Source organism: Salmo salar, chromosome ssa10, assembly GCF_905237065.1.
Source record: "Salmo salar chromosome ssa10, Ssal_v3.1, whole genome shotgun sequence".
Taxonomy (NCBI): domain Eukaryota; kingdom Metazoa; phylum Chordata; class Actinopteri; order Salmoniformes; family Salmonidae; genus Salmo; species Salmo salar.
In genome coordinates this window covers 41,723,613-41,739,307 of record NC_059451.1, presented here as the reverse complement: position 1 = coordinate 41,739,307, position 15,695 = coordinate 41,723,613, and the positions used below count along the sequence as shown (strand labels likewise).

The 15,695-nt window shown below is 41.5% G+C and overlaps 1 protein-coding gene across 3 annotated transcripts; it reads left to right on the top strand.

Annotated features, from left to right (window-relative positions):
• Positions 1 to 1,362: 1,362 nt before the first annotated feature.
• Positions 1,363 to 13,075, top strand: LOC106560421 (alanine aminotransferase 2). 3 transcript variants are annotated; one of them, XM_014123312.2, is made up of 12 exons: positions 1,392 to 1,660; positions 1,724 to 1,854; positions 5,805 to 5,894; positions 6,068 to 6,176; positions 6,340 to 6,473; positions 6,690 to 6,933; positions 7,641 to 7,720; positions 9,373 to 9,509; positions 9,755 to 9,929; positions 10,097 to 10,252; positions 10,948 to 11,060; positions 12,780 to 13,075. In XM_014123312.2, exons 2-12 carry the CDS (start codon positions 1,750 to 1,752, stop codon positions 12,877 to 12,879), a joined length of 1,443 nt encoding a protein of 480 aa, XP_013978787.1. In that variant the 5' UTR covers positions 1,392 to 1,660; positions 1,724 to 1,749; the 3' UTR covers positions 12,880 to 13,075. The 3 variants fall into 3 exon arrangements, with proteins under 3 accessions (XP_013978788.1, XP_013978786.1, XP_013978787.1); XM_014123313.2 differs by having other exon boundaries at positions 1,363 to 1,854; positions 6,690 to 6,921; XM_014123311.2 differs by having other exon boundaries at positions 1,363 to 1,854.
• Positions 13,076 to 15,695: the final 2,620 nt, after the last annotated feature.

The following is a 15,695-nucleotide window of genomic DNA, read 5'->3' as shown; positions in this document are numbered from 1 at the left end:
TTCTAATCCAACCTCAGGTACCCTAAAATGTAAATAATCGTAAAATTTCCAATACTGGAGAAAAATAACGAGGAGCGCGCTCCTGTTCACGCGCACCAAAAGACTTGAGTCCATCTGAGTGACACATGGAAAGAATAGGACTACTTCTTAATTTCTCAAAAGATAAACATCGAACAATTTCTAAAGACTGTTGACATCTAGTGGAAACCATAGGAACTGCAATCTGGGCCCTAATAAACCAGGTTTCCCATAGAAAAAACATTGGAAAACACAATGACCTCAAATCTTTTCCCTGGATGGATTGTGCTCGGGGTTTCGCCTGCCAAATCAGTTCTGTTATACTCACAGACATTATTTTAACAGTTTTAGAAACTCTAGAGTTTTCCATCCAATACTTCCATGCATATGCATATCCTAGCTTCTGGGCCTGAGTAACAGGCATTTTACTTTTGGCACGCTTTTCATCCAGACGTGAAAATACTGCCCTTTCGCCCGAAGAAGCTAGCTAAACTAACCAACTCCCATCTGCTGTCAATATCAGGATATGATTTGAGACAGTGAATTTAGAGCCATTCAGTGGCTATCCACACTACATACATAAATTTTACCAGGTTACCGTGAAATTATTGTAATGGCAGTCCATCAAAACATACCTGAGAGTTTACTGATTACCAAGTGGTAGTCTGTTAAATTTCATTGTGTATTAAAAACACATTTGAGATCATTGTGAGGGGATTTTACCTCCCCTCACAATGATCTCAAATGTAGGGGGCATTGGTCTTCCTGGAAAATGTTGTCAGATAATTATTATCTATGCCATCCTTCTGTGTGCCCACAACACTACTCTGTGGGGCAATATGGTGCATATGTTGCTGTGTATATAAGAGCATACGGGTGTAATCACTATTCATTTGGGGAAATTTATTATTTTACATAGGTTCTGTTTCATATGAACTTCCTCCAAAACCACATTCAATTTATTTCTTGCTAAAGATGTTATTGTACTTCTAGGTAATTATCTTCAGGAAATTCAACATTTGTCTGGCTGGTTGGTTAGCCTCAGTCTGTCATACTACCCTGTCCAAGCTCCCAGACCCGAGACGCACACCCAAAGTCCAGAATTGGGATAGCTCTAACCTTTCCCCTGTGCTGTGTCTGAGATATGTAAAAATGTAGCTGAGAATGACCAAAATACTCAGAACATTATTAATCATTTCAAACAAGGTGTAATGAAATGGTTATGTTGCAGCTGAAACTAACTGAAGGAGCTTGGTTAATGTATTATTTCCAGGACTAAGTGCCAAGTCTTTATATGGTTGTTGTACTGTATAGATCTGTCTCAATCCTAAAGTGAAAAATTAGACTTGAAAATGAACCATTATCCAAAAACTAAACACTGTGCCAAGTTTCAGCTTGTATAGACCGTTCTAGACAAGTTGAGGGTTTGGAATATAGACAGTGCTACTTGAGTCCTTGGAGGTCAACACCGACAGTTGTAGACTACTTGAGGGTTTTGGGTGTACATAGACAGAAAGAGACTACTTTTTTTCTGTCAATGTAGAAAGTGCTTGGAGGTCTGTAGAAAGTGCTAGTTGAGGCTTTGGTGATCTATAGACTGTGCTAGTTGGGGGTTTCTGGTCTATAGACGGTGCTAGTTGAGGCTTTGGTGATCTATAGACTGTGCTAGTTGGGGGTTTCTGGTCTATAGACGGTGCTAGTTGAGGCTTTGGAGGTCCTGTGTGGTGAGGGATGTATTCCCTGAGAAATGTGAACCCCATGGTGAGAAGGATCAGAGTCTCACCACAGAGCGCGCTACAGAGACGTTCAGAACAGATCACTGCACTACTCCAACAGGTGAGTCACTAACCATGTTTCCATCCAACCATTTAATGAGGAAGAATTACTTAACGCATGAAGAAAGTCACGACCAGGCTGAAACAGGAAATGTCGGTAAAATTCTATACATTTTGGTGGAATCTTTTATCTGTAAAATGTATTATGCGATAAATGGTCGGTGGAAACACCTTTATGAGCAAATATTGATATAATAACCATCATATCGAATTAAACTTGGAGTCACGCGATATGTTGTGTGGTACTCCCACTACAACTCAGGAAACCATGCAGTATTAGGCTAGAGAATAAATAAGTTATGATGAACTTCACAGGGTGGTGAAAGTGCAAAGTGCTTGATGTTCCTTTCCAATAAATATCAAGGGTCTTATTCTGGTGATGCTTCGTTGTAGTTTGACAAATGAAAATCTCATGTAGACTAGCCAACCCGCACTGTATCTGCGAGCTGTTGGCTAGAGCACACATTCCAAGACCAGAGTGGGCACATTGGCTATTTAAAAACTTCTTAGGGCTAGGCCCATTTTTCCCCAATTTTCACCTGAATCACATGCCCAAAGTAAACTGCCTGTTGCTCAGGCCCCGAAGCCAGGATATGCATATAATTGGTACCATTGGAAAGAAAAAACTTAGAAGTTTGTATTAATTTAAAAATAATGTAGGAGAATATAACAATAGATATGGTAGGAGAAAATCCAAAGAAAAACCAACCAGAATTTCTTTTGAGAGAGACCATCCTCAAATATGAGGTAATTTTGAAAATTAGCTCGCTGGATGCAATTCCTTCCACAGGGTGTCAGCAGTCTGTCCAAGGTTTCAGGCTTGTAACTTCCAAAACTAAGAAATACCAGTTTTAGTACAGGTGTCATAATTACAGCCGTGTTGAAGAGACCAAACTGCAGCAGGTGAAATGTAGATACTCATCTTTTTAATATATAAGAGCAAAGTATCCACGGGAAAAAAAAACAATAAACAAAAACGACTAACAACAGGCTAACAGGCTACGTACATACCAAAAGACAAGCAGTGTTAGCACAACCACCCACAACCCCAAGTGACAAACATACTCCTAATTATATGACTCCCAATCAGGAACAACGATAACCAGCTGTCCCTGATCGGGAGCCACACAGACCCACATAGAAATACAACACCCAGAACACACATACACAGACATAGTCTGCCACGTCCTGACCAAAACTACACAACAACACTCTCTGCTGGTCAGGACGTGACAACAGGGACACAGATCAGATCACAATTTGTGAATTTAAGAAACCTGTGCCGGTGGAAAAATATTTTGATGTGGGGCACTGTCGTCAAACAATCGCATGGCATGCTATCGCTGTAATAGCTACTGTAAATCGGACAGTGCAGTTAGATTAACAAGAATTAAAGCTTTCAACTGATATAAGACAGTTATACAGTTGAAGTTGGAAGTTTACAGACACTTAGGTTGGACTCATTAACTTGTTTTTCAACCACTCCACAAATTTCTTGTTAACAAACTAGTTTTGGCAAGTTGGTTAGGACATCTACTTTGTGCATGACACAAGTAATGTATCCAACAATTGTTTACAGACAGATTATTTCACTTATAATTCACTGTATCACAATTCCAGTGGGTCAGAAGTTTACATACAATAAGTTGACTGCCTTTAAACAGCTTGGAAAATTGTCATGGCTTTAGAAGCTTCTGATAGGCTAATTGACATCATTTGAGTCAATTGGAGGTGTACCTGTGGAATTATTTCAAGGCCTACCTTCAAACTCAGTGCCTCTTTGCTTGACATCATGGGAAAAGCAAAAGAAATCAGCCAAGACAAAAAAATGTAGACCTCCACAAGTCTGGTTCATCCTTAGGAGCAATTTCCAAACACCTGAAGGCACCACGTTCATCTGTACAAACAACAGTACGCATGTATTAACACCATGGGACCACGCAGCCATCATACCGTTCAGGAAGGAGATGTGTTCTCTCTCCTAGAGATAAACGTACTTTGGTGAGAAGTGCAAATCAATTCCAGATCAACAGCAAAGGACCTTGTGAAGATGCTGGAGGAAATGGGTACAAAAGTATCTATATCCACAGTAAAACAAGGCCTATATCAACATAACCTGAAAGGCCGCTCAGCAAGGAAGAAGCCACTGCTCCAAAACCGCCATAAAAAAGGCAGACTACGTTTGCAACTGCACATGGGGACAAAGATCGTACTTTTTGGGGTGGCAGCATCATGTTGTGGGAGTGCTTTGCTGCAGGATGGACTGGTGCACTTCACCAAATAGCTGGCATCATGAGGGACAATTATGTGGATATTGAAGCAACATCTCAAGACATCAGTCAGGAAGTTAAAGCTTGGTCGCAAATGAGTCTTCCAAATGGACATTGACCCCAAGCATACTTCCAAAGTTGTGGCAAAATGGCTTAAGGACAACAAAGTCAAGGTATTGGAGTGGCCGTCACAAAGCCAGACCTGAATCCTATAGATAATTTGTGGTCACAACTGAAAAAGCGAGGGCGAGCAAGGAGGCCTGCAAACCAGACTTTATTAGGAGGAATGGACCACAATTCACCCAACTTATTCTGGGAAGCTTGTGGAAGGCTACCTGAAATGTTTGACCCAAGTTAAACAATTTTAAAGCCATCGCGCGCCATCGTGCATAAATATATTTTGTCCTCCCACACCAAACGCGATCACGACACGCAGGTTAAAATATCAAAACAAACTCTGAACCAATTACAGTAATTTGGGGACAGGTCGAAAAGCATTAAACATTTATGGCAATTTAGCTAGCTAGCTTCCTGTTGCTAGCTAATTTGTCCTTTGATATAAACATTGTTGTTATTTTACGTGAAATGCACAAAGTCCTCTACTCCGACAATTAATCCACACACAAAACGGTCAAACAAATCGTTTCTGGTCATCTCTTCTCCTTTCAGGCTTTTTCTTCTCTTGACTTTATAATGCAATTGGCAACTTTCATAAATTAGGTGCATTACCGCCACTGACCTCGTTCATCTTTCAGTCACCCACGTGGGTTCCACTGGAGGGCGCGCTCCAGTTCCGCTAGCGGGACAACTAGCCCTAAAAGGTTTTAATGCAACAGTTTTTGTGACAACCATCAGAGTTGAAAATGTGATTGAAACCCATTAAAAAAAAAGATCATTACATGGGAATTTAACCACAAGTAATTTTTGTGCACTGTCATCACGCACATACTTATTTTTTTTTTTAAGAAATATTTGTTTAGGCATGTTTTCTGCAATTCTTCACATTTTGCAATGGTGAGGAGAGAATGTTGCTATTGTACTGTATAACACATCATGCAATTCTATTAATTTTGCCATAGGGAAGAGAAACAACTTGCAGTTTTCTAACCATTTTGAAATGACTTATGTCATATTAATGACATCTGCGTGAGAGAGAATAGTAAGTCAAACTCTCAACAGTAAGTTGAGACCCCAACTGAGTTTTGTTGGAGTTGGGGGCTCCCTAGCAGCCAGGGGCCCTAGGCGATTGCCTATGTTGCTTATGCCTGGGGCCGGCCCTGCACACACCATAAATATTTTTTTTATATTCAGGTTACCAAACCAGGATGTGGGTTTTAATTTAATTTAATTTCTGTTAAATATTAGCTTTCTCCAAAATGATTAAACTGCATATAACGTGTTGAAGGATAGATTTAGTCATGTCATACTGTTGTATACTGATACACCAATGTAATGATCATGCTGTTTAGTCCACTTCTTGACATGCCACACGTGTCAAATGGATGGATTATCTTGGCAAAGGAAAAATGCTCACAAACAGGGATGTAAAGAAATTTGTGCCCAATTTGAGAGAAGCTTTTTGTGTGTATGGACATTTCAACCCATGAAACATGGGACCAACCCATTACATGTTGCATTTATATTTTTGTTCCATGTAGTCCCCTTTCTGTCTTCTCTACAGGGAGAGCAGAAACCATTCAAGGAAGTTATTGACATTAGCTCAGGTGATTCACACAAGACCGGGATAAAACCAATCTCCTTTGTGCGACAGGTGTGGTCTCTATCTTTCTCTCTGTCTCACTCCCTCTCACGCACACTTGCTCTTCTGCCCTTTCTTTTGCTCACTCACGCTCACTCTTTTCTGCTCTCGCTGTGGATATCTGTCTATGACCAAGTATCTTGCAGTCTCTGTCTTCAGCTCTGTGTCTGTGTGCTGTCTGTCAGGTCCTGTCGGTCTGTCTGTACCCTGAGCTCCTGCATGATGACACACTTCCTGGGGACGTCAGGCAGAGAGCCCAGAGGCTGCTGGGAGAGTGTGATGGGGGCAGTGTGGGTAAGTTGGTTGTTTATGCGTCATACTCTCATCTCATCACTTAGGCAGTGAATACAGCAGTAGGCCAACTTATGGTATATTTGGTTTAAATTCTGTTAAAGGTTTTATTTGTTTTAGTGATCAATCTGGTTGGTTGATTCATTAATTGGCTGTTTTGTAAAAGGTTCATACACAGACTCCTGTGGGCTGCCTCATGTTCAGCGCAGCGTTGCAGAGTTCATCACTGGGCGAGACGGAGGAGTGCCTTCCTATCCCCGCAACATCTTCATCTCTGCTGGCTCACAGACAGCTCTGAAAGTAAGAATATAACAACCCCAACCCCTTCACTCTAAACTGTACGACCATACCAACCAGATGTCTACTGTAGACTTCTATTTTCAATAGATATATTGGTAAGATTGTACAGCCTGCAGGTATAATGCACTATGATGCAGTTATAATGCATAGTAAGATTTGTGATGAGCATTTATGATGCCCTTATAATTCCCCATCCTCCCCACGACCCTTCTACAGGTGATGGTAAAGCTGTTGGTGAGAGGGGAGGGTGTGTCCCAAACGGGTGTGTTGACCCCCCAGCCCTGCCCCCACACCCTGCCCATGCTGCTGGAGGAGGTAGGGGCTGTCCTGGTGCCCTACCAGCTGAGAGAGGAGCAGGGCTGGGCCCTGGAGCTGGGGGAGCTGCACCGAGCCCTCACCGCCTCTAGAGGACACTGCAGGCCCAGAGCGCTCTACATCAGCAACCCTGGTAACCCCACTGGTCTGTAGTCAAGTTTGGATGTCATTGTGTGTAATGCTTTGAAATAGATTTTATTAAATTATAAGCTATTAAATTGACTTAGCCAAATAGTTTGAAGTTTAACAAAGTCTTGAGCCCATAGGTCTTTCTATAGATCACATTTTAATCGTAGCATGCAGGGCTCTAGCCTTTTGGGGGCCTTAAGCAAGATTCGGTTGACATTGGAGGGAAAAATGTAAGTTAATTTCCTGTAGTTCACACATTTTGCCATGCGGCTTAGACATTTTTGCAGGTTTAAAGCATGTTTTATGCAGTTCTACAAATTTTGCCATGAGGCGGGGATAGGTTTTTGCAATTTTATAACTAATTTCATGCAATTCTACTCATTTTGCAATGGGGTAGAAATACATATTTTGTCGTTCTAAAGCAAATTTCCTGCAATTCTACACGTTTTGACATGACTTAAACCATGATATCTGAGTGAGTGCCTAACAAAATAAATGGGGGGGCCCCAGGAGGTCAGGGCCCCAACTATTCTAACTCTCAACAGTAAGCGGCCAGGGTCCCTAAGCAACCACTTATGCCACTTATTCCTCGAGCCAGCCCTGGTATTGTGTGATAGCTAGGTGTTTTCTTTGGCAACATGCCCTTGAAAGTTTCCTGTGACATTTTATCTTTAAGATGATATTATCACTATCTCACCATACTGTCATTTTCCCTCCTAACAGGTCATGTACAGAGCAGGAAATCTATAGAATGGGTGATTCAGTTTGCTGCAGAAGAGAGGCTCTTCCTATTGGTCAATGAGGTGATATTGATAATTATTGGAGATCAGGGGGTCATTTATAACCGTTGCGTAAATTGCACACTAAGTATCTGCATGCGCCATTTCTGAATGGACTGCACAAGTACAAAAATATTGAGAATTATTATCTTGGTGCAGGCCATACATATGCATTTTTCCCTGTTATAAATCAGACCTGTCCTGAAACTGTGGCTCGTTAACGAGCACTAAAATGCTGATCATTCCCCTTTCATGGTAACAATAATGCCATTATTTGTTGTATACTTTGGAAGTATTCGAATTAGGCCGATGTAGTTTTCTAAAGGCAATAGCAAACTTGATCAAATAGCCTACATTTATTTGGAGGTGATGGAAGAATGTTCAACTTTTGCAGTGACGTTTGCTGTAGGCCTAGGCTATCTAACAGACAAAAAGTTTATGAAAGACAACCACATTTGCAAATTGCTGTGGACCTGTAAACAGATCATTTGAATTTAATAGGGCCTAATGTTATGAGTTTACTTTTTATCCAACTTATGCTGCAGTGGGCGAATCCTAAAACATTGTCTACTTATAGTGGCAGCCTACACACAAATCAACTGTCTGTTCACCTGTTAAATTCTACTGTATGTTATAAACCACGCTTCCTTTCTGATGCGTAGAGCAACATACTTGAAATAATAGCGTATCTAATAGGCCCAATTAAATCAGAGATGACATGGTAATTTGTTGTAGGCTAAGGCTACTTCGGGAATATGAACCCATCATTGCCAGAAAAGGTGAATAATTTATTCTGCAATGGTTATGAAAATATGTATTATGTGTATGAATGCAATATTGTTTCCTGGTAAAATTTGAAATTACAGTATTCAGACGATCTACCTTTAATAAGCTGCACTCCGGATCAGATGGCATAGAGAAAAGTACTTGAAATGGCTTATCTATTTGCTACTGTGAAGGGGGTCCAATTAAACGAGAGATGGGACGAATATTATCTTTGTTGTAGGCCTGTGCTACCTCGTGAATTTGAAACCATCACAGAAAAGGTGATGAATGTATTATGCAATGATCATGGAAATATAATAGCCTAGGAAATACAGTAGATGCCTTTCTAATTATTTAAAAAATGCAAATATAAACAAAATGGATTTTCTCTCTTCTCACTAACAGCAAATGATTGCATCTTGTTATTAACCTGTATATTGTTATGAGTAAGTGTGTCCATCATAGGCTATCCCCCATTTTCACAAAATACCAATCTACTTGAGTGCTTTCAATGCGTTACCTCAACCACTAGAAACTGTGCGTATGCATGGTCTAAGTTTGCGGGAAGGTGAGCACATTGTCACATAAAGTTTTATGAATGCCAGCTTTTGTGTGAACTGGCACAAACATGTTTTGGGGTCTTTTTTGTATTTACATAGTTTATAAATGAGGTCCTGGGGGTTAGGCTGTGGGTGCAGGTTACACAGGATGTCCAAATATCAGAACTACACTTTTGGTTTGGTAGTGCATGAAATTAACAACTGGTAGGTCTACTTTACAGTTGCCTGAACACCTGTAACACATTAGGAAGAGCAGAGGGAGAGAATTGGCTTGATGGCTTTTTTCACTATTTCACTGTTTCTCACTTTTCCAGCCTTCATCTCTTTACTTGTCCTTCCTGCTCTGTCTAGGTGTATCAGGACTGTGTGTATGGGGAGGGCAGGGAGTTTGTGTCCTATAAGAGGGTCCTGTTTGAAATGGGTCAGCAGTACTCTGAGATGGTAGAGCTGGCCTCCTTTCACTCCATATCCAATGGCATCATGGGAGAGTGAGTCTTGCAGTAGATCCACTTCATCCACATACTATAGTTGGCCATGTCAAAAAGTGATCAATGTCTGGAGATGATTTATTAAATGAAATACCAAAATGTTTACAAATTAAAGTAAAAGGCAAATGCTTAGCCCTAACCCTTCTGATGATTTATAATCATTGTAGCTTTTCTGCCCTGTTAAACTTCTGTGTCCCCTATGTGCCCCATGCCCTTTGCCTCCTGTTCCCCCTGGCTGTGTGTAGGTGTGGGCTGCGTGCAGGGTACATGGAGCTGGTGAATGTGGACCCAGCAGTGATGGTGTTTGCTGAGACCCTCCTGTGTACTGACATCAGTACTCCCGTCATAGGACAGATCGCCCTAGAAATAATGGTTAACCCTCCCAGACCTGGAGACCCCTCCCATAACAAGTATACACAGGTACTTATGAGTAAGGAATTCCTGCATTAGTCACAGTAGTCTCCTATAATTCTTAGTCTCATAGTCACTCGAATGTTAGGAGGTAATCATTACACAGGTTCAGTATTATATATTAACTGTGTTAAGGTGTGATGTGTTAGTTACTGCTCTCTCTGTCTCCACTAAAGGAGATTCTGACCAATCGGATCACCCTGGCCCAGAATGCTCAGCGGGCTTGGGAGTTTCTGATTGGTCTTCCGGGGGTGAGCTGTCAGCCAGTGACGGGAGGTATTTTTATCTACCCCCATCTGAGCCTTCCCCCTGAGGCAGTGGAACAGGCCAAGGTGGGCACATAGACTTCCACTATACCCCTCTGTAGCACCAATACACTGCCGACCTACACATGACAACAGTAAAACTAATATTGCAGTATTAACCTGCAGGTTGTCAAATTATGTTAGGTTAGCTGTCACGATAGTCAAAGGTATTAGACCAAGGCGCAGCGGGTTGCGTGCTCATCATTATTTTATATGAGAACACGAAAAAACTATAAACGACAGTTTCGCAGGCTATACACAGCAGTGCAAAAACAATCTCCCACAAAGGGACAGGTGGAAAACAAGCTCCTTAAGTATGACTCTCAATCAGAAACAACGATGTACAGCTGTTCCTGATTGAGAGCCACACCAGGCCAACAAAGAAATACACAACATAGAAACCCTAGAATACAAAACAAGAACATAAACCAAAAACCCCAGAACACATAAATCCAACACCCCTCTACATACACACACACCCCGAACCATATAAAACAAATACCCCTCTATCTAAATACATAGCCCAAACCACATGAAACAAACACCCCCTGCCACGTCCTGACCCAACTATAATAACAAATAACCCCTATTACTGGTCAGGACGTGACATTAGCTGCCTTTTATCAAGTGTCACATTCGTCTTACAGTGATTGGTTACAGGTAGTAGTCTTCATCTCCCTCTTTTTTTAATTACATTTTTTCTCCGCTCCCTCTCTTTGTAGTCTGACGGACTGGAGGCAGATGTGCTATACAGTCAGACCCTACTCGATGAGGAGGGTGTGTGTGTGGGAGCAGGGTGTGAGCATGGGCAGAGAGAGGACAAATACCACATCAGGTAATTGTGAGTGTGTGCAGAGGCACCATGCCCACAGGGGCACATGCCCCTCAGATTTGTTTTGTTAAACAATAGTGCTCAGCATAAGCAGCATGCCTACCATAGCATTCTGTAGCGATACGCCATCCCATCTGGTTTGAACTTAGTGGGAGTATCATTTGTTTTTCAACAGGACAATGACCCAACATACCTCCAGGTGTCTTATTGGTGTCCTTTAGTAGTGGTTTCTTTGCAGCAATTCAACCATGAAGGCCTGATTCAAGCAGTGTCCTCTGAACTCTGTAGCATTTATTTGGGCTGCAATTTTGAGGTGCAGTTAACACTAATGAACTTATCCTCTGCAGCAGAGGTAACTCTGGGTCTTCCTTTCCTGTGGTGGTCCTCATGAGAGCCAGTTTGATAATAACGCTTGGTTGTTTTTGCGACTGCACTTGAAGAAACTTTCAAAGTTCTTAAATGTCCGGATTGACTGACCTTCATGTCTTATTAAAGTAATGATTGACTGTCGTTTCTCTTTGCTTATTTGAGTAGTTCTTGCCATAATATGGACTTGGTATTTTCACCAAATAGGGCTAGCTTCTGTATACCACCCCTACCTTGTCACAACACAACTGATTGGCTCAATCTGTAATGAACACGAGGGGAGACGGAGCTGGTGTCAAGCGCAGGGCGCAGCAGGTGTTTGTTGCAAAGGACCACAGGAGGAGGCAGGTAGCTGGGTCCAGGGGCAGGCAGAAGGTCATACACAGGGGATCCAAAAGGGCAACAGTACAGGCAGGGAAAAGGCTAGAAAAGGCTAGTAACGTAGTCCGAGAGATCAGGCAATAGGTAGATAACGGGAAATCCAATAAAGTATAGGCAAAAGGCACCGTTAGTTTTTGCCTGCCTGCCTCACTATCATACACGGGAGGCGTAAACACAGGAGAAACAGCACTCCAAAAAGTGTCACAAAACAAACAATACCTCACAGGGATGCAGTGCAAAAAAACTGAACTAAATAGTGTGTGATAATGACATACAGGTGTGTGAACAGGTGATTAGAATTCAATTGATTGGGATCTGGAGAGTGAGCTGCGTTCAGTGTTTGTGAATCAGTTAGAAGGAGATGTTACACAATCAGTGTAGAAAATAGCAAAAATAAAGAAACCCTTGAATGAGTAGGTTTGTCCAAACCTTTGACTGGTACTGTATATTTCTCTCTGTAATACTACTTGCCACCTAGTAATTGTATGAAGTTGTCTTTAGCTAGCCCAGATAGGTTCCCAACCTCATAACTAGCTACAAAGAAGACACTTGAGGCTATCAATAAAGTTAGACAGCTTGTATAACTATCTTAATTGGCATTCCTGCTGGCAAGGTTGGTAGACTTTAGAAAAGCAAGCAATTTCTAAATGTACTGAATAAGACTCAGTCCTTTCATTCTTTACCCAGATTTGTAGTTTCTTTAACAACATAACCACCAGTCAGGACGATATAGAGAGCTCAAGAGCTATGCTTAGATATACAGAAAAATAAATATATTATTTTTTACATATAATTAAGCATAATGATTATGGCTCTAGATTGAAGAAAAAAAAAACGTTTCAGGTGTTTGTTTGAAAAACGCAAAAAAAAGTTATGGACATGGGGCCTACGATTTGCCTTCTCAGATTTTTGTGGTGCAAGACACCCCTGAGTGTGTGTAAATTAAAATGTTTGTTTGTGCGTCATCCCTCCCAGACTGTGCGTGCTGATCCCCTCTGCCACTCTAGAGAAGGTCCTGGCACGCCTCGGCTCGTTCCACCTGCACTTCCTGGACCAGTTCTCCCAGCATGCATAGGGACCGAAAGTCACAGTCTGCAACAGACATCTCCAGGACAGGGAACTGGACTGAACAGAATGTTCTGAACACATACTACTGGACATCTACCAAAGAGAGAGACGAAGGCCATATACATGATTAATTATAGTGAACCTCTGAGTAAACAAATGTAATAGGTCTGGACTCTATTTCGCATAAAGTTAAAAAAAATTCACACAGCTTAGTTCATTTTTTGATTTGTTATATTATTTTCACTGCATCAGGGATATCATACACAGACGTTTCTGCTTTACAGCCTTCAGTTTGTTGGTAGGTGTCTCTGAGTAGCAAAATGCAGGTTGGCGATTATTGTCATGAGTCTTCCCCTGAAGGTAGAACTGAGCGGTTTCCGCTAGATGGGCCAGCTGCAAAGTCAAAATTGTCTATCACAAAATGATCTTTTTAATCTTAATTTAAGGATAGGGTTAGGCATTAGTTAGCAGTGTGGTTAAGGTTAGATTTAACATCTGATTTTAGGACTTTGTGGCTGTGCCAGCTAGTAACTGCTGTGCCAGCTCGTGACTGCTGTGCCAGCTCGTGACTGCTGTGCCAGCTCGTGACTGCTGTGCCAACTAGTGACTGCTGTGCCAGCTAGTGACTGCTGTGCCAGCTAGTGACCACTCCGCAGAGCTGACTCCAGAGCAAAACTCATGACAATAAATATTAACCTCCTAACAAAACAGTAACTGTGTAAGAACTAAATTCCTTGACATTTTGTTTGAGGTTCACATGCATGATATGCATGTTTGGAAAATGGAAACACAACAATTAACTTCCAAAACAAAAGTGATGATAGTGTTCATATTAATAGTGTTGAATATTAAATTCCGACTCTCCTGGTTTGACAGCGTTAGTCTGACACTGAGCTACAGACAATTAGCTCATAAGGTCAGTCGCTGGTGTAGAAGCAGGTGGGGCAGTGGGCGTCAATTCCCAGGTTAGAAGGGCTGCGTGTGGAGGCAGGGCGTATGAGTTGACGGGAGCGTTAAAATACAACTTTTTTACTAGTCAATACTAAGTCAGTTAAGGACAAATTCTTATTTACGATGACAGCCTACCCCAGCCAAACCCAGATGATACTGGGGCAGTTGTGCACAGCCCTATGGGACTCCCAATCACAGCCAGATGTGATGCATCCTGGATTTGAACCAGGTACTGCAGTGACACCTCTTGTATAGAGATGCAGTATCTTAGACCACTGCACCACTCGGGAGCCCACTTGAGTAAAAGTATCTGGTTTTAAATGTACTTAAGTACAGTGGTGGAAAAAGCAAAACAATTGTCATACTTGAGTAAAAGTACAATTTAAATGCTATACATCAAATTCATTATATAAGGGAAAACCAGACGGCACCATTTTTGCATTTATTTTATATACGGCCAGACGGGGTCACACTCCAACAGTCAAATCATTTACAAATGCAGTATTTGCGTTTAGTGAGTTCACCAGATCAGAGGAAGTAGGGATGACGAGGCGTAAGGTTCCTAGGTGTGTGAATTGGACCATGCTGTCCTGCCTGAGCATTACAAATGGAACTAGTACTTTTTGGTGTCAGGGAAAATGTATGGGAGTAAAGTACAGATTTTCTAGAATTGTAATGGTGTAAAAGCGGTCTAAAAATACAAATAGTAAAGTACAGATACTCCCCAAAAAATGACTTAAGTAGTTCTTTAAAGTATTTTTACTTAAGTACTTTACACCACTGCTACAGTGAGTAGCCTACCTACTACCTTCAGCCCCTCACATATCCACACTATGGTGAGTAGCCTACCTACTACCTTCAGCCCCTCACATATCCACACTATGGTGAGTAGCCTACCTACTACCTTCAGCCCCTCACATATCCACACTATGGTGAGTAGCCTACCTACTACCTTCAGCCCCTCACATATCTACACTATGGTAAGTAGCCTACCTACTACCTTCAGCCCCTCACATACAGTACATGCATATAATACGGTGGTGGTTAGTGCAGTTCAAGATTAGCGATGACATTTAAAAAAAATGATGATCATATTGGATGACTGTCATACATATTCCATTCACCCAGCTCAATGTAACATCGATAGGTTGAGGCTACTACATGACTAGTGCCAGGCGTTTTGGTCGTTTTTTGGGGGTATTTTCTTTGACCGGTATTTCCAGCATTATCCACTGGGTTTACTGCAGGCAGAAATGTTCTTTAACAAGCTGTCTCCAATCAATCATTCAATGTCTGTGGTGTGTTCAGTTCGCTTGGTTTGCTACGTTGTGGAACGGTTTGTACTGAACAACACATTTCCCAAAAATGTTGTTGAACGTTCTTGTACGGACTTTGAGGTACTGTACTGTACGTATGCTCTTGTTTGGGTGTGGCTTAAAGCAATGAGGAACTTATTTAAAGAGTTGTGTGTGTGGGGGGCGGTTGCCTAATACTGAGGCGTAGCATACAAATCTTAATTGCACAAAACCTAATATTTGGAAGGGAATACTACTGTATTTGTAGGTCAGTGATTCTACACCTCACTTTGCTCAAGCTGATCCTCTCCAACAGACTCAATCCCTGACCATCAAAGGTTATAACAATGGGGCAATTAGGACAGTTAAAGGGGAGAGGCTATGAATCCAACCCGAAAAAAATTCAAATCAAAATATCGCTTGAAAAAAGAACCCCCAACACCGCACTGGGATGCTCTTTTCAGACAAGTATTCATCAAAACCTTAAATTAAACATTAAATTATGAACACAAAGACAGGATAGACAGCCATTGGAAATAAAAAAAAACATTTTTTTCTGTCTCAGAAGAATGCTTCC